Below are 20,364 nucleotides of genomic sequence, written 5' to 3' on the forward strand. Positions count from 1 at the left end.
GAATTGGTAAAACAGCTAACATCTTCAACTTCAGTCAACTTATACTAACACAACATGTAGTCGGCAAATGCAAGCAGATGCCACTAGGACAAGATATTTCTTGCGTAACCTTTCCAAAAATGTCTAACAAACCTAGAGATACATCAAGCAGCTGTATGTCAGGCATAAGTGCAAGTAAAAACATGTATATATTTTTTGACTGACAAATAGGATCTCTATCCAGCCTTGGTGTAGAGAGAGGTAGCAGCCAAGTCTGTTTGACCACGGATTGGCACAATCATTGGACTGACTTCAGTAGTCGGTAAACTCTTGCAAGGCTGTACATCCAAAATGCTCTTGATTTAGAATTTAAGCTACTCGCAGTGGATGCTGAAATAAGTTTTACATCCAATAGCTTTTATGCCACTAGAAACATTTGTTTTGCTGACTGGCACTCAGCACAGAATTGTAAAACAGCTCTCAGAAGTTATTTTAGCTCTAACAAAAAACAGTTTGCCACATTTTGACTTCCTTAAAACTACATATGTATGGATTCCACCTGGATCAAATAAATTACTAAAATGTGTGTGACCTGCAGTTCTACTGTACACAAAAAAAGTATTGCTACCTGTTAACTAAAAGTCAGTCATTTCCCACATATCCACTTAAAATAAAATAACGGTTAATGTTTTGAAGTTTTATGCATTATCAAGGTGAAGCTCTGTAAGTCTTTTGAAACATTGGATTACGTAACTTGGGGGGGAATAAAAAGCATAGCAGAGTTGATTGACTCCGTTATATTAACAGTTGCATGAATATATTAATAGACAACCATTTAAAATAGTAAATATAGCAGTTAAAGTGCCCAGGTCACTCAATTTTGCCGTTCTGCTGTGCGTCCTCTTCAGGTTTCCTCCTATAACGTAGAACTTTGTAGCATCCTCGGGCAATTCTGTGCATCCACATCACATTCATAACATCCAAACAGATGCTTGAGCACATCCAAGCACTGCGACCCCCAAACGGCAGCCGGTAAAAGGCTTCTGTTCCATAGATGGAGAACATTCGTTCGTAGTATATGGGCATGACAGCAATCCTCACCAGGAAGAATATTACTGCCATCATGACTCCATTGGCTATGTTGGGCTTGGAAGATTTTGGATAACCTAACACTTCAAAGAACCAGCTGAAAAACATAGTGGCAATACTCAGAATACAAAAATGCACCTGTTCAATAGAAACAAGCGGGAAAAAACAATAACTAAAAGACAATATAAGGTATATATTACTCCACAACCGAATCATTTAGGAGATCTACAGATTTTTTTTTTGCACCACTATTGTCCTTATAAAAGTTTACCACAGTTGCAGTTTTCCTATGCTATCCTGTGGTTATACATTTACTATAGTTCTATAGTTTACCATGTATTTTAACTTGCTTTACCATACCATATTTTCACTGTGCTTTACTACACTGTTATGCTTTTACTCAAGTGATAACAACAAACCCAATACATTACCTTTGAAGTTAATTGCCAGGACTGGGTGCAGGGCTATTGTGTGTGTGTGTGTGTGTGAGAGAGAGAAAAAAGCAGCATGGACTACCAGGACACAAGAATGTGTGGCTAGTTCAAATGAACAATAGTATACATATTTAAAATGAATAATTATTTATTTCAGTTTCTTTAGTGAGTATTTAATAAATGTGGGAGACCTAGGGGACACAGCAGGCCAATTCTCTGGCCTGTCATCTTTCAATCCAGATCACAGGTGACATTTCTTTAGTGGTCTTAAATGTAGCTTCCCGGGAACATTCATTCACATTCAAAAACAATCACGATCTCACTTGAGAGGGGCTTAAGAGTCAACAGCAGGGCGTGCTCAGGCCTGAAACTTTGAAAGGGAGCTCTCTTGGTGCCTGCTGGCAGTGTGTCAGACTGCAGCCAGTGCCACAGTCTCACAACACCGCATAAGAATTCAAATTTCACCATAAAACATTAAGAAATACAGTACTGTAAAAAGAAAAAGCTATTTAAAGATTTCCTATAGCAGTATTCCTAAAGGCACACCAGCATGCTCCACGTTTACATTGCACCTGTCATTTTAGAAAAGTTTCCTCTTTGGGTACCTACCGCTGATTAACACATGGAGTGGAGAACTCTGCAAGCAGACGGAAGTTAGCAAAATAAGGCAACAATCCTTGGCCCTAAAAGAACAAGGTGAGAACAGATGATGAAGTAGACAGTTTTGCAGGCAATGCTATTGAGAGCCCTATCTCTCAGATGTGCGTTTGGTAGGATCAGACAAGGTGAAGTCCACCCCTGTCCTGTAGTTTCAAAGCTCATGCTGTAAAAACAGAATTGGTTAAAAGTGTTATGTAGCACATGTTTTATCTACAAAAATATAACTGCTTACTTACATGTTTTATACACTTTGGTAATTCAAGTTCTGTATTCTATCCCGGGTTTACAGGCACTACTGTCATGGCCAAAGTGATCAGAATTTTTTGAGATTTTAAATAAAAGAAATCCAAGGAAATTAATGATAATTTCAGCTATGTAAGATTCTACTTAGCCAAGCCAAGCCATTTTATAAGCACTATATTTTGCATTGGCATGTTGCATAAAGACCAGAATCTGCCAAACACAGTATGTACTGGGGGGGGGGGGGGGGGGGGGGATGATATACCAATGAAGTATACCATGTGCTGGGATAATAGTATGACAAAATACACCCAACCACCACTCTGTATTTGCATCCTGAATACAATTATACTGTGATATTCAAGTGCATTCGGTATTAAAACCCAGACTTACCCGACTGCTGTGGCAATGGAAAGTTAAATATAAAATGCATACTTACTGAGGCTGAGATGCTTAAAAAAAATGTTCCAAGGTTAATTACAGAAAATATTAACTCCCCAGTATTGCATGCTAGTACCTCTAGATACTGGTAAGTCCATACTGTTACTGGGCAATATGACTGCTCAGTGCACAGCAACAGCACTAACTACAGACAAGACAGGAATATAAGCTAACCAGGCCAATCAAGTCTTTGGCTTTTCTTTTTAGTTTTGGTAGTTTTTGCATGTGATGTTTCCTGGTAGTAGAAGTGGGACTGGGTTAATTGATCAGACATGTTAGGTGAGGACAGAAAGAGCTAATTGAAAAGGAAGTGCAACTACAACTGGCAGCAAAAAGCAACAACAACAAGAAGAAGGAGAAGAAAGAAGTTTTACATGCATCTATGACTGGCTTATCAAAGGAACAAGATCCGTTAGGACACCCCGTAGCTTTCCTTTGGGAACTACACCAGATTTGAGGACAGGGAAACAGTTCCCAAGACTTTTCCTACGTGATAACTTGATCAGGGGTCTGCTAGTCACATGTCACTGATGTTTAAACCTTCTATATGCTAATGAAGACAATGTTTAAATGTTAAATATTAAACTATTTATTGTTAGTAATTTTTCATAGTTAAATTACATAAAACTGGGGCAACCACCACTGGGAAGGTTGAAGTTACTGGGTCTGAAAAACCCTGCAAAAAACTATACATTTATATAAAAAAACAAATTAAAATAACATTATATATACAGTGCCTTGCAAAAGTATTCAGACCCCTGACCAATTCTCTCATATTACTGAATTGCAAATGGTACATTGAAATTTCGCTCTGTTTGATATTTTATTTTAAAACACTGAAACTCAAAATCAATTATTGTTAGGTGACATTGGTTTTATGTTATTTATTTTTAAGAAAAAAAAAACTGAAATATCTTGCTTGCATAAGTATTCAGCCCCCACACATTAATATTTGGTAGAGCCACCTTTCGCTGCAATAACAGCTTTAAGTCTTTTGGGGTAAGTATGTACCAGCTTTGCACACAATGTCGGAGTGATTTTGGCCCATTCTTCTTGGCAGATTTGCTCCAGGTTGTTCAGGTTGGTTGGACGACGCTTGTGGACCGCAATTTTCAAATAGTGCCACAGATTCTCAATGGGATTGAGATCAGGACTATGACTGGGCCACTGTAGGACATTCACCTTTTTGTTCTTGAGCCACTCCAATGTTGCTTTGGCCTTGTGCTTGGGATCATTGTCCTGCTGAAAGGTGAATTTCCTCCCAAGCTTCAGTTTTTTAGCGGACTGAAGCAGGTTCTCTTGCAGTATTTCCCTGTATTTTGCTCCATCCATTCTTCCTTCAATTTTAACAAGATGCCCAGTCCCTGCTGATGAGAAGCATCCCCACAGCATGATGCTGCCACCACCATACTTCACTGTAGGGATGGTGTGTCTTGAGGCATGGGCAGTGTTAGGTTTGCGCCACACATAGCGCTTTGAGTTTTGGCCAAAAAGCTCTATCTTGGTCTCATCTGACCACAAAACCTTTTCCCACATCGCAGTTGGGTCACTCTCATGCTTTCTGGCAAACTCCAGACGTACTTTCAGATGGTACTTTTTGAGTAACAGCTTCTTTCTTGCCACCCTCCCATACAGGCCAGTGTTATTGCAGAGCTCTTGATATGGTTGACTGGTGCACCAGTACTCCACTCCCAGCCACTGAACTCTGTAGCTCCTTCAAAGTGATTGTTGGCCTCTCTGTGGCTTCTCTCACAAGTTTCCTTCTTGTTTGAGCGCTGAGTTTTGAGGGACAGCCTTTTCTTGGCAGTGCCTGGGTGGTGTGATGCAGCTTCCACTTCCTGATTATTGATACAACTGTGCTCACTGGGATATCCAAACACTTGGATATTATTTTGTACCCTTTCCCTAATCTATGTATTTGTATTACTTTATCTCTAACTTCTATAGAATGCTCTTTGGTCTTCATTTTCCTTCAGATTCACAGCCTGACCAATGATCCTTCAACAGTGGGGGTTTTATCCAGAAAATGTGACAGCAACTAATGGTTCACAGATGGAGGCCAATGGTAAGGTAATTGTGTCCTCGTTAGGGCAATTTTTTTCATCGGTGTAAACTGGGAGCTTCCACAGCACAGGGGTTGAATACTTATGCAAGCAAGATTTTTCAGTTTTTTATTTTTCTTAAAAATATTTCCAAACATAAAACCAATGTCACCTTACAATAACTGATTTTGAGTTTCAGTGTTTTAAAATAAAATATCAAACGGAACGAAATTTCAATGTACCACTTGTAATTCAGTAATATGAGAGAATTGGTCAGGGGTCTGAATACTTTTGCAAGGCACTGTGTGTATAATATATATATATATATATATATATATATATATATATATATATATATATATATATATATATATATATATATATATATATATAGTGAAATGGCAAGAAGGGTAAGTCTGGTCAAAAACTGGACACTGTTTAACATAATGAATTACATACCGTTTAGTAGTTTTCCATATACTTCATGAAAAACTGACAAAAATGGACAAATGTGACATTTCGAAATCTAACATGCAATACTGTACTACTATTATGGCTTCCGGTAGACTTTTGCAGTATCATTTTGTAGTTTCTTTGATTACATGATTACAGATAAAGATCCATATTGTGTTCATATATTTTTTGTATTGCTATGTCTCAATCCTAAAATCCTAGGTGATGCAAAACCTTTGACCATACCTGTACTGATGTTAGTGACAATGTCAGGTTACTGTTTTGAGGGGATGTTCCATTCACCAAAAAAAAAAAAAAAAACATTTCAACATGTCAGTGTATTAGTTGTTGATTAGTTAGTTTACTTAGCTGACAGTCAATTAGGTGGGACGGGTTTATGTTCTTCCTATTTATTTCGCTCCATTCTTTTTGTGTGTGTGTGTGTGCTGATGAAAAATAATCATCACCTGAAAGTCAAGCACTTGGTTTGAGTCATCAAACAAGCATTTCAGCATGTCCAATGACTGAAGCCAATACAGCTCTATCCCACTTAGCATTGTGCTTTAGCATACTGCTGTCTTACCAAAGGCTCTTAAAGGCCTTGTATATGGCTTTCATTTGAGTATGATAAAACAGTACAATGGGTTATCACTTCAATGACATGCCTTCTAATATATATATATTTAAGAACTGTCATTTTGGTAGGCTGTAATTATGGGTTTCCTCTGGGATTGCTGGAGTAATTTACCCTTTGCTAAAGCGATTCAGAACAAGCAGTTTCCCACACAGCTAAGCCAGATGAAACACAGAAAAAGCAGCCAATTGTCCAGCCCAGCATCCTACAGCAGTTGTCACTAGTGATGACTGGAAAGGGCTCCAACTGACTTGCTTATAAAGAAAATTCATAAAGTACAGACAAGGTTATTCAAAAGTTTTTCAACTATACCATTTTAACAGTAATTCAATAATTATTCGCATGAAGTAATTGAAAATAATTTTAATTACAATCACATCAATCATGTCTACTTTAACAGGATCAGTTTGCTAACACAATGCCATTTTACCCCTTTTTAGCCCTTACAGGTCATATGTGAGTGTTGGTTCATATTTAAGGAAAGGTAATGCAGTTTTCAACAGATATTTAACAAAACCCAGAGTTTTAACTGTTGTTGCTAGGATAGTCAATTCTCTATTAGTATTTCTGTCACCCCATATACATCTTAGCCACCTTTTAAATGCACAAGCAAAACAATGGTTACATTCTGCAGCAGAGTCCAGTGACAGTATGTTCTCCTCACTAGATCAGACTTTCACATTTTCTGTTCCGTACAGTATACCCTCAGCATCCCAATGAAAGGCAACATGTAATGCATAGTAAGTACAATGGGAAAAGAAGAAAAATATGCAGGTTTTACTTTGTTAAAAAGTTAAGCAGTAAAATAGCTTTTTCTTTTTGGTTTTCAGTGTTCATCGCACACTGCTGGTGTTACAAAAAGATTTTAAAGCAAGTTACTGACAACACATACACATTGTGCCAGGGAGCTGAACATGCTCCACACTGTCAAGAATCCAGAACCACTGTGTTTTTAAATTTACTTAAGATAATTCTATACCCGGATTCAATCTATGCATATGTATCTATCTATATATATATATATATATATATATATATATATATATATTTTTAAATATAGTGGGTAAAATATAAATTCATTTTAACATGTAATTTTGCACATAGAAAACAATACTATACATTAGATGGAGTTAATATTCAGCTCCGGCACAAAACATGATTATTGCATGCAGCTAAACAGACCTTCCACAGCAACACTGAAAACCCTCATACAAGTAAAACATGCACAGGCTGTTACAATAGGTTCAGTGTAAGAGATGCAAGAAGGGCCATTTCCATCCCACATAGTAACTCTTGGTATTACTGTTATCATTCAGCATTCCATGCAAAAAATACCATTATTTTTACAGAACTTGTCGAACCCAGTGGGTACAGAACCAAGGGTGAACAGCAGAATTCAATCAACGTCAATGGCTTTACTGACTGACATCCACCAACTTACAGCACTCTAGTATGTAATTTTTTTTAATATTACTTGAAAGGATCAAAACTGTTACAATAACCCCTTAAAGTAAATTATGAAATGGTCTCTATAGTGGCAAAAGGAACTGTATCTACAAAACAATTTATATATATATATACAATTTGGGAGAAATACCATAAGCTTATGTCCTGGCAAGTCTGGAGGCTTGCTATATTCAATTAAACAGTTGCCTTGAGTATTAATGTCGTCATGACTTTGACAGAAGCCTATATTAAAAGCAGAAAACAAATGGCTGTGATATTTTACGTTTGGTGTGCAAGTGTTGATTTGATCTGGCAAATGACTTAATATCATTGAGGTTGATAGCTCCCTTATATTGCTTCCAATAATCTTCTAAATTGAATCGAACTGAAGTAAATTCTCCAGTAAGTGGTGTAATTGAAGGCTTTCTAGTTCAAAATGGTGAAGGGACTGTATGAATCCTCTGAGACTGAGTGCTGTTTACGCTTGGTCATCTTTTTCCCATCCTGTCTGTATGTTCTGCTATTGGACAATAGGGCACTCACCAGTACATAGTAGTAAGCATACAGTGCTGCCAGGTGATGCACTACAAAAAACCTGTCCCCGATTGCCTTCCAATGGAAAAAAATGAGCAGCAGGTCTGTGAAGAAAGAAAAAAAAGAACAAAAAAGTAAAATTGGAATCAATAAATCAATAACAGCATATCCCACACAATCTTGAACTGGATAAAAAGGATAATAATACAGTACACCGTCGCTATAACAAACCTGTTGGGGTCCAAGCCTTTTGTTCATTATATTGAGGGGTTTGTTATAGCAAAAGGACAATTTAAAAGTGTACCAAATATTAATCCAACATGCAAGAATCCCAAACTGAGCTTTTACTCCAAATCAACCTGACATGAAAAGTCTGACAAAAAGTTCAGATCAAGTTTTTTTGTTGTTGTTGTTTTTGTTGTCAGTGTTTTTTCTTTAATCAATTTTGCTTTGCCACATGGTTGTTGAACAAGTCAAAAAACAGCCACCCATATTCACAAGAGAGATATGCCTGTGTTACTCCTTTTTTCAAACAATCAATATAGTTTCCAGCTTTGTTGCAACATAAAATGATTTTCGTTTCGGAGGCATAGTTACACAGCACACGCTGTTTATTAAGACAAGCGTTGACTTCATTGCGGAGGTGGCATTCCGTGCGTACAGACCAGGAGGTCGGCAGTGTGTTTTTATTTTTTTTTGGGGGGGGGGGGGGGGGGGTCCAGGGGCCAGGTTCACTATAGCCGAAGGTTTGTTATAATGAAGGGCATTATAGCGAGGGTGTGCTGTATCATATACTTTTACTTTCTAAGTCAAGAATGACTAAATCCACAATAGACCAGAATATGGAATAGACTGTTAATTCCGGGAGCCTATTTATATTGATTACAAAGAGATCAGGCTACCACTGAACACCATTAAAACAGCCTTAACAGGTTATGTGATGCAATCATGATTTGTTCTTTATTTGAATAAACTTCCTCAGAACGTACATACAGATTTATCTAATACAGCAAAATGATTTCTCTTTAAAAACAACTATTAAAAAGGGTTCAATAACTTCTTAACAGTTGTATTTAAATGGAAACTTCTCTATTGGTTACACTCTAGCTTAGTGAAAGCAGACTAGGACACAAATATGGTCAGTTTGACGCAAACAAAAAAAAAATGGAAAATGTGAAACATAAAACTGACCAACCTGAAATGAGGTAGCCAGTGGTTATTGCAACATTTAGTTTCACCAGTGCAGGATCGCCCCTGTAAATCACAAAGGAGAAAATTGCAGATCATTCAATATCAAATTTATTTTGGATTCCTTTTTTTTTTTTTTTTTTTTTATATATAAAGTATAGTGGACAATATCTGTAGGAAACAACCATTAGAAACATCCTATTCCAGTATATATGATGTGTATCGGAAATTACATCACAATATTGATTTAAGTGATAGGACACAAGAAAAATAAAACAACACAAAGCCTCAAGACATGCAACTGCAATTAAGACTTAAATACAAAAGGAATGAAGTCAGTCAGTCACAAAGTAAATACTGTAGAATCTATCCTAGCCGATCCTGAAATTTACAACACCCTCTATTAACCAATGGACCTCTGGCATGTGTGATTTACAACTGAACGGTACAGAGGGAAACTGATCAATGCACATTTTATTATGGGTCTAAAACAGTAAATTCAGCTCTTGGCAGGACAAAATGGATTCAGCTACAGAGAAATGTTTTTAAAAAACGGTGCATTTGGGAATTCAGTTTCATTTTTTTTACTTGCTGTCACTCCACAAGAAACCAAAGGACTCATAATTACTCTATAGTTAATTACTTTGGCATGGACTAAGAAAGCATAGTAACAACTGTTTTTGGAATGCTGTTTTGTAAAATTGACAAATACTGTATTAGAGTGCTTTCAATGAAAACCAAACCAAATGTTAGTGCCAGATTAGACATTGAAAAACGGTCTATGTATTTATTACACACAGCCAGGTAGCAGTTGTGAAAACTGCTGTGTTCTGCAAGTTTCCTATTAGAAAATTACAGAAAAACTTACCAGACAGGGTCTTCGTTGACAGCATCATCAAAGTGTAGTATGTACAAACAAAATACTCCAACCACCAAGGCATGGAAAGTCGACACTGTCCTAATAACAGGAATAACAGGACTAGCATTTGCCACTACATAAAATGCAGCGTATCACACAACATGCACAACTACAGATTGCTGTCTCTGTAGTTGATTATTTATAAATGTTTGTAAATTATACTTAGAGTTTCTGTTTTTCGGGTTTTATTAATTGTATTTTTCAGTGCTTATTTTTTAGCTGTTTTCGAGTTTTATGTCAATCGTTTTTGTTTTGGGGCTTTTGTTTTTGATATACTGTATGAAATTAGTGTTTTTGGTTACTTTCCAAAATGCTTGAGCGTTTTTTTTTTTTTTGTCAAAATATGTTTAGTAGTAACTTGACAGTACTTGCACACTTAAGTTGTACCTTCTTTCCTTTGCTGTCTTCCACAACGAAATCCCTATGGTCACGGCACATTCTTCTGGGGTTTTTGTGTGCAGGCATTTTTGTACATTTCACTACAATTATGTTTTAAATCCTCTATATCTTAACTGTAATACAGCTTTAAATCCCGCTAACAAGCCTCCATCCTGATTGTAATCTCGTTTTAAATCTCGCAAGCGGAGTCTCCAATAGAAGGAATCTAGGAATGTGCTGTCACTCAGTAGTTGGGGCGGGTTTAAAGTATGAAGAACGAATCAATGATAGATACAAGTCAGGAAGGCGGGACATTGCCCAGCAGCACTGGGAAATGTATTTATTATTATTTTTGTAGTAGGTTTTATTTTTTAATGGGAAAAGGGTAAAGTCAATGTAAATTGATTAACCATTTTCACAGTTTTTCAGGTGTTTTCCGGTGTTTATTGACTATCCACCGATTTCATTTTTTTTTTTTGTATCGGGGGGGGGGGGGGTGTTTTATCGGTTAAAACCGAAAATCAGAAGCCCTAATTATATTATACTCTGGATGTGTAACAGACATTAGAAGAAATGTCCTTGTTAAACCAACACTTTCAGCTGGTTTCATAGACCCCGATTAGCACTAATCTTGGACTACTGTATCTGAGATCAAGTTAGGTAGTCCAAGATTAGTGCTAATCAGGTTCTGTGAAACCAACCATTGATGTTTCACTTTTAGCAACAACCTGATCGTACAACGTTACTCCCCTTCAAGTCCACATATAAACACGCTGTGCATTTCCAGCTCTGGTTACACTGGTGCCATCAGTCAAAACATTTATCATATTGCACATACAGTTCCTTGTTTAAATTGAATGCATGGCAAGGATGCCAGGGGGCCAGGCATGAAAGATTTGAATACCAAGTGGTGAAGTGTCACCAACAGGATAGCTGGCACAGTTCTATTGGACTGGGCTTACTCTTGTGTATTACAAGAGAAGCTGAACTAAGTGGTCATCTGTGCTTACGAGTCAGCAAATACAGAACTAATTTTGTCTCCAGAGAGCATGATTACCACTTACTACCCTATTTTAGGGTTCACTCATAAGGCTTTCAGATTGCTAATCAAGCCTAGCTGGCTTGGAAAGTGTAAACATCCACTTTAGTATGACTTGAAACTCACACTAGCTCTGCACCACAGTCCAGGGTTTCAGAACTATGTTATTTAAATGACCAGAAGCCAGAAGTTAAATAAAGTGTTCCTGACCTCCTGCTATATTAGTAACCCTTCAAACTCAAATGTGACTTACTCATGTTGCGATGAGTGCGATCACAGCAGATTTACCAGGGGCCTAATTGTTCAAGCCTCTGGCACCTGGTCATTTCAAAACTTCAACCAGGGAAATTCTGATACCCAGGACTGGGTACAGGGCAAGTGGTGTATTAATGAACGCCCTGCAAACTGACTTCTCTAGTCATGGGTAAATCTGGAATACTGAAGCACTGAAATTGTGTATCTATCAACACTGTAGACCTGATGATACACTAACTGCAGGGTTATTGCTTAGTAAAGATAATACATATGCTCTTTACAAAGTAAAACCAAAAACAGAAATCTATAAAAGTAGGTGAATAACTCAACGTTTAGTAGCACATCTGGCCCCATAAGGTATACAATATTCGTAACTATTACTGTACTTCTTAAAACAAACACACACACTAACAGATAAAGCAGGACAGATACTTCTTAACAAATAAGTAATACAGGTTAAAGATCTACAGATGCAGTATTTTCTGTCCACGTTTTAACTTTTAAAAACCTATTCTAAACAAGTACTCTGAGATTACATCACAAACCAACCTAAGATGCAATACTGACGCAAAACCAGGAAGGATTTTTTTCTATACCTGGAGTTCCATTCTATCTTCTGCTTTTCACTTAGTTTTTTAAAACCAGGGCTGACACGGGTAGACACCCAGGAGCTTAGATAGTGAAACAGCACTTGAAACGTGATGAAACTGGTCACTGAGACAGCAAGAATCAGCTGGTTGAAGAATTCCATAGCAGCTCAACCCTAAAAAACGAAAGAAAACAGGTACATGCACACCATGTTAAAATCCATTTCCCAAACCATTAGTCATATGTTTACCTCTCCCTAAAAATGTAGATTTGTTTCTAATACACACAACACTTTGCTTACAGGTCCAACGTGAAGTACACTTGACAATGAAAAAGATTGTTCAGGCTGGGTATTTTCGATCAGAACACGTAAAGACTATTTCAAAAGATCTGGTTGTCATTATCATACTGTACAATTATCTTTCAACACAGAAACAATTCATGCTTCTTGACTTTCCAGTAGGATCAATTTTGATTGTTTTGAAAATGTTGGCTTTTCTGGTTTGACAGGATGTAAACAGACAGTACGGTTAAAACAAGTCCACTTCAGAGTAATGTTGTTTCAGCTTTTCCACACGAATGACAAGGGTTTGTATAGCATCAGAGAGCCACAAAATGTACTCTCTTAGTTTTTTAAATAACACAAAACCTTTCTTCAATAACAATTGAAAAGATAACTGTATTGGGAAAAGCATTCGGAAATTAGTGAACAAACTGCTGCGCTAGAATGATACCTCAAGTACTGTCAATCATGTTTCTGCAAGATCCGGGACAGACCTAAAATAAGTACTGATTACTTTTTCACATTGCTTATCTATATGTATGGATTTTAACCTGATATTGCCAACAGGCTGAGAAAATGACAGAGACATGTGTGAAATCACCATTCAATTGAAATATACAACTCAAAGTCACTCAGCCCTTCACCATGTCTGAAATATCAAGCACATTTAACATTACAAAATATTACAGAGGAACTTCCATTTGACCTCACAGATAGCCTTATCCAATTGAGTTCTAAGTAAAGCCTACAGCTATACCACCTTGGTAAGGCAGGGCAGCCATATTAGATAAGAGATCAAGGTCACAGAAGAATACATTTCCTAAATTTGTTTAAATCTGGCAATGGATCTTTTGACTCTACAGTAGTTTTGTTGCATGCAACCTTTTTGTATGCACTCATTCACTTTCTTCTCTTAAGCATTACATCATCACTTCATAGTGTACCCACCTCACCATCAGGCAATGTTTTTAGATAAATTGATTCTTTCTCTATTTCCACATAGTCCACATCTATGAATACAATGCAGCTACATTTTTTTTAAATGTTACATGGACAGAATCGTTGTTGTATACAGTACAGTATCTAGAATGACCTATGTTAAGTATTACTAAAATGTACTCCTGGTGTCCTATATAGATTTCTTCAACAACATTATATGTAATGTTGTTGAAGCTGACACCCTGGGATCCTTCAAGAAGCTGCTTGATGAGATTCTGGGATCAATAAGCTACTAACAACCAAACGAGCAAGATGGGCTGAATGGCCTCCTCTCGTTTGTAAACTTTCTTATGTTCTTATGTTTCAGACTGCATTTCACTGGATTACTGGATTCTGGGGACCCTCTGTGTATGCCTGCGCTGTTTAAACATGGTAAACAATGCACAGCAAGTAACAAGGGGACCTGGAGAAAACGAGGAGTCTAATCTCGTGCAAAGATGATGATCAGTAAGTATAAAACCTCTCAACTGGGTTTTTCCACTCATTAAGACAGACAGGCACGATTTAACGTATTACTAGTATTATTATTATTGTCCAACATTAATTATTCAAAATCTCATGTCCAAATCTTTGATCAAGTACAGTAAGGTAGTCCACAACTCATGTTAATCTGGTTCTGTGAAATTAATTAATAATCCACTGCTGTTCTGATGGAAAGTTATGTTACAATTTTACCCAACCCTGTTTCAACACCATCCCCACACACAGTAGTACTATAACTCAACTGTACCTTCTCAGTGTCTAACTGTGGGAAGCTGGAGCAGCAGATTGCTGTATTATCCTATCAATTTGCACAGCATGGCAACCACACTTGAGTCATGGGTATTTGCATATACTGTAGCTTTCACTGCATTGTCTCTTGAATTGCAGCCAAATAACCCGCCCACCCCCCCCCCCCCCCCCGACTGTTCACAGCAATCAGAACAGTTACAAAGTTTGATGATGGCTGGCAACCCCCCCCCCCACCCCATACTTTAGCCTTAATCTGTCTGGCATCAGACACCAAATAAGGTGGTACCAAAATAAAAGAGGACACATTTCTGTCTTCTGAAGCAGGTTCTAAGTGGGAAATTTGTACACATCACCCCAGACTGAGTCCGTCAAGTACAGGTCCAACATAATTCTAAATGATCTCTAAATCAGCATTGTGCACATTTATAAACTTAAGAAATAATGTATGGTCTGCTTAGAACAGAATCCTTCACTGTCAATGGACCCCAGTGACTTGAGGTAAACCAGATCAGTGGTTTCCAATATATATCCCAGGAGGTCCCAGAAAAGAAAGCAAATTAGGCAACTTTATCAACCCGTTCAAAACATATCCACACCACTATACTGCACCACTAGGCCAATAACCTCTCCACAACAATCTTAGCTCACAGCCCACATTGACTCCACCCCCCTTCATACTGCCAGTGGTATGAGAAACCCTCATATAACCCTTCATCCTTCAACCCTGTTGGAAAAGTAATTTTATTGCAGTAGATTAACATGGACATGGGCGTGCGCTGTACACGATTGTAAAACCCCTCAAATCCCAAAAGGATTCTGACACAGGTTCTTGCTCTTGCACACTGAAAATATCTTCATTAAAAAAAGTGGTCTCTCTTTCCGCTGGCCCCCTAAACAGACATTTAACTGAAATATGAGAGAGGGGGAAAAAAACACAGATTAAAGGTTATTAGGTAGGCCCTACGTAGGCAGACTTTATCGAATATCTTTCCCCTCGTTCAGGGGTGGCAATATGGAACACATAACACAGTTAATTTGCAAGTTAAATATATTGAAACACGGTCACAAATAATAGAATTGTTTGGTAGCCCAGAAACATTCATGTAAACTTTCATAAACAAATTCACATTGAACTGGAAACCTTGGCAAAACTAAGGTGCATAGAAGAACTCCTCTCCCTCTGCAGTCTTCCACTCAGTGTTGTGAAGCAAGTGTTGGGGACTTAATGTTTTGTCATATTTATAGCCACAGGGACAAACCGACAGGCTGATGTTCAAAAACTGAATGTACAGGCTCTGTATTACAGTCTGTAATGCAGTTAACGACTGCATCCTGAGCATAGAATCAATGATTAATAGCACAGCGCCAGTTACTTTAATGAGATGCAATCACTAAAAATGCATATATGTCAAAATCAACTTTTGTTTCTCTGACAGAATAAACCTACTTGTAGAATATTATTCTATTTTGGATGTATCTGACAGCTGCGGGGCCTCAAATGGTACACCCTAATGGCTATAGTAGTGTGTCTGTTAAAACACACACACACACACACACACACAATAACGTTACAACTACATGAAAATAACATCGTTATTTAACTGGGTTAAACGTTTCCAATGACCTTGAACTTTACGTAAACAACCGATATGTTCACATGTTATTCCCCAATAAGAAAGCAATACAAACTGGCCCGATTAAAAACCCTGGTGATAAACTGCATATGTTTTCGTACAGAACAATTTGTAGCATATATATGTGTGTGTGTGTGGTGTGTGTGTGTGTGTGTGAATAATACATTGCACCGATTTTTTAAACGTATTTGTAACATAATGCAAATTGTTGATATGGTCTGTTATTGAGTGTGCAGTGTAAGGGGTTATAATAAATGATGTAGAAATTCATGGTACTTGGCCAGCCAAGCCATAGAAAAAAATCGTTTAAAAAAAAAAAAGAAAATTAGGTTTAATTTCAAACTCACCTTTCTTCTTTCGTTAAAAATACATCATACGTCCTGCACTTAGCGTTATTTTCTGAAAACCATCACGATCAATACCGTTAAAATGCATTACAAACGCATATGCCATTACCAGGCAATTCGTCATCACAATCGTTATATGATTATGCTCTTGAAAATGCCCTAACGATGCCGCATATTGTATTTATTCTCCAGCACAAAAACGTGCACATAAGCAATTTCAAGTGGATGCTCGGTTATGGCTGGCTGTGTTGGGAAGGTATCTGGAGGGCAAGGCGCTACTGAGAATCAAATTACAGAAACTTCTTAAAGAGACATTCACACATACCACGCCACTCAATGAACTTGCAGTCGTGCCCAGTCAAGTGACGCCGTCGTTTGACAGTTGATCAGTCTTATCACAGGTAACAAGGTTCGATTTCAGATTTTAGTATAAAACGCAGTGACAGTGATGTTGTGTTTGCAAAAAAGATTTCTCATACCTATTCAAAATAGAATACAATCTTGGCAGGCGTTTAGAGGCAGCTTTTCAATATTCACGGCAAATGTATTTAGATTGTAATACTAATGTAGTACATACATGGGGTATTTGGACAGATAATTAAAAGCATCTGCAATACTTTATGGACATGTTCTGTGCCTCCCACAACCGATTGTGCACATTGCATCCCTAAAATGTGTTTGCAATTTATAAAAGCTGTATCTCCCTGTTGCAAGTTAGTTTCAGTCACAATTATGAGTTACAGACTAATCAGATCGCTAATAATAGCAAATTAAATATCTTGCTCCCTGTTATGTACCATAATTCACAAGTTACTTTTTTTTCACAGTTAGGCCATGTCGAAGTAAATTGTTCTTTACTTATAAGGGCCCTTTACTAACTAACTGTCAAGTTTTCACAATTCTTCTGATGTGTCAGATAGTGAAATAAAGAGAAATTGTAAATGCTAAATATTTTAATGAGCAATCTGTTTTAAATCGACTATATATTTTTACTTGAGCCAGCATTACCATCTGTACTACCAGTTCTGATAAGTATAAACCAGGCTGTAGAGGGCATTGCTGGATTCTCCAACAGGGTGGTGAATACATGTGATAAATATGTGGGGTACATCTGCACATTGCACAAAAGCTATTTAACATTTTTTGCAGGACAATGATTGACAAATAATGTTCTAGGCCAGTTATTATGCAAACATCCCCAAAGATTGATTAAGTTTGAGCTCAAAAAAGGCTGACCTGGAGACAGTGCAGATCTAGAATGGTGAGAGTCAGATTAATCAACTGTACCAATCAATCAATCAATCAATCAATCAGTCCTAACATCTACAACTTACTTTACACTAAAATAATACTGTATCAAGTGACTGCTCTACATGACTGTAGTAATACACCAAATTATATCAGCAATCATAATACAGACTAGATCAATCTGACACGTGCATGTTTCTGCTATTAGGTTGAGGTAAGTTATAAATGACACAACTGTATTGAACATTTGACTAAAGTGGTCAGACATCCCCCACTTTTGGAATACTGGTCCCACTGGTCCCAGAACTTTTCTTGGGACGCTCCTTTCATTCATTCATTCTCCCCCACCCCCCACCCCCCGAGCATCGCCACGCCAGGAATATTGTATTTATTGCATTTTCATGAAGGCTGCTGTGTTACTACCATATGTAATAACAATACAATGAGACTTGACGTGACTAAAGCCATGATCAGCAAAGAAATTAGCCTTCATAAAAAGCGTAGTTATCTAATTCAGATTGTCAGAAGACGCTTTCTCATGATCACTGATTGGTACCGAAAAACTGCGTAGATTGAAAATAGTGGAAGTTCATCATGTAATTAACATGTTTTTAACACGTTCCTTTCCATTTTAAGGGATACCTTACAGCATGTTTAAAGGTTACTTGGATTACTATTTACCGTACTTAAAACTACTTCAAAAGGAAATTTCTGTTTGTGTAATCAGGGCAGATTCTAAGCAAAACTCAGAAAAGCTGATTATCTGTGAAAAGGTGGGGAAGCTTATGAATGAAACTGTGGGCTTTATTTATTGGTCAACAGTTAGGACACATTGCATCACCTTTAGGCTTTCCACCACATAATGTAAAATGTATCAGTTATTTAACAGTAGAAAGTGGCTGAACAAAATAATTTCCTGGTAGTACTGTACTCCAAGCAGAAACTGCAATAGAATATATATATATAGAACAAATACTATGGCATATTAAATGGTAAGAAATTACATATTTTGAAAATAACATTATATGAAGTAACCATTTAATATAATAGAATGTTGAGATATGTAATGTTTTCATACAGGAAGGGCTTGTTTTGCAGATTGGACACTGGAGGATAGCCTAGAGATGCGAAAGAGACAGAGAGACATTCAGTTTCTTTGGCAGAAAAGAGATCTGCAGCAGGAATCAACAGTAAAATTGTTTTTGTGTGTGTGTGTGAATTGTGTGTGAGAATTTTCGTAATTTTATATAATTGAATTGCTAATGTCTAATGTAATAAAAAGAAGATAATTTATTTACCAAAAAAACTTTTTTAAAGGATTCCACTCTGAATATCACCATGGCTCTCTACATTCACTTTCAATATGACATTAGATCAAACATTGCCAAAGTGATACACCCTCCCGCTTCTTCCCCGTAGCTTGGAAGTTATATATTACTGACAATGTTTTCATACTGTCCCAGGGCTTAAAAATCTGCTCCCCTTAGACATACCTAAGGCGCTGATATAAAAAAAAATGCACAACGTAATTCTAGATGTAGCCGACTAGACTAGATTTGAACAGCAAATATAAAAACATACCGAGAAAGCCGTCTTGCAAAACGTTCTAGTTTCTTGTCCTAAATGCGTCGCCGTAGTTTGGATGTTTTTCTATGCTTGACATCTCTTCTAATTGTTATGTTAAAATGGGTCTCATTTTAGCCGCTATAGTCGGACTTCTGATCACATTTTTCATTTGTACTGTGAGGTTATTTCTTGTTCTTCGGAAGGATGCGGAACACAAACCAGGAAAGAAGGGTGCCGTCAGTGTGCTTGTGGTTGCAGGATCGGGTAAGGTTTAAAACTTCCGCTCCAGCATGAAGTAGGAAGCAATACAAATTGCCAATGAATGAAGTTGTAAACAGACCCACGTTTTCGATTTGAAGGCTTTCCCGATGTCTTGCAAAAACATCATAAAGCGTCGTTGACGTCATAATTAATAGATAATGTTTAGACTGTTCTACATCTAAGCAGCTCTGTTGAAACCATGTTTAGAATTAATTTCCTTTAAAACAGAAAACCTATTTTTCTAATTGTAAACACAACCAATTAGGCCGGTGAAATGTTTTATTTTTTTACAATGTTTACTAGGGAATGTATACCAATAAATGGATGTATTTTTTTGTTTGCTTGTGTTAGGAGGACACACAACTGAAATTCTCAGATTGATGGAGTCTCTTTCCCGGTCCTACTCTCCAAGACATTATGTCATCGCTGACACAGACAAAATGAGTGAAGATAAAATCCGCACCCTTGAAAATTCTCACAAAGAAAAAGACACAACACGACAGGTAAGCCCAAATACAAAATAAACTAAATGTTGCATAAGTAAGGCATAAACGAAGCAAAGTGATTCAACTCATGCATCTGTTTTGTTATGATAGCTGTTTTGAATGATCTAGATTGAAAAATATACTTGTACTAGTCTATCCAGTTTTCGATAAACGGTTTTTTTTTTTTTTTTTAATTTAGTGGCAGATTTACGGAACATTGAAATTTAACAGTGATCATTTTAATTTTACCTTTCAATACTAAACAAAATAACATTGTTTATGGTCCATAACTATATACACTATCATACAGGGAGCTGATATCCACTCATATTTAATAACAGAAAACGTTCTGTAGTGGTAGCTTGAATTGATTAATCTACCATCCTGAAGCAGTGCTTTATAATATATATATATATATATATATATATATATATATATATATATATATATATATATATATAAAGTTAATTATATCTTAAATATAGTTTCA

The 20,364-nt window shown here is 37.0% G+C and overlaps 2 protein-coding genes across 4 annotated transcripts in view; one reads left to right on the plus strand and one right to left on the minus strand.

Annotated features, from left to right (window-relative positions):
- On the minus strand, positions 1-19,275 carry LOC117417332 (TLC domain-containing protein 4-B-like). 2 transcript variants are annotated; one of them, XM_034029404.3, is made up of 7 exons: positions 19,144-19,275; positions 12,328-12,494; positions 10,009-10,098; positions 9,148-9,206; positions 7,962-8,056; positions 2,112-2,185; positions 1-1,165 (listed from the first exon to the last, which is right to left on the minus strand). In XM_034029404.3, the coding sequence occupies exons 2-7, from the start codon at positions 12,480-12,482 to the stop codon at positions 850-852; spliced, it is 789 nt and encodes a 262-aa protein (XP_033885295.1). In that variant the 5' UTR covers positions 12,483-12,494; positions 19,144-19,275; the 3' UTR covers positions 1-849. The 2 variants fall into 2 exon arrangements, with proteins under 2 accessions (XP_033885295.1, XP_033885294.1); XM_034029403.3 differs by lacking the exon at positions 19,144-19,275 and adding an exon at positions 16,315-16,642.
- LOC117417333 (UDP-N-acetylglucosamine transferase subunit ALG14 homolog) overlaps positions 19,215-20,364 on the plus strand; it is a 13,305-nt gene continuing 12,155 nt past the window's right edge. For both annotated transcript variants that reach the window (XM_059034866.1, XM_034029405.3), the window contains exons 1-2: positions 19,215-19,392; positions 19,741-19,892. In XM_059034866.1, coding sequence (XP_058890849.1) covers positions 19,215-19,392; positions 19,741-19,892 — 330 coding nt within the window. The remainder of the gene's footprint in view (positions 19,393-19,740; positions 19,893-20,364) is intronic.

This window comes from Acipenser ruthenus, chromosome 12 (assembly GCF_902713425.1).
Source record: "Acipenser ruthenus chromosome 12, fAciRut3.2 maternal haplotype, whole genome shotgun sequence".
NCBI lineage: Eukaryota > Metazoa > Chordata > Actinopteri > Acipenseriformes > Acipenseridae > Acipenser > Acipenser ruthenus.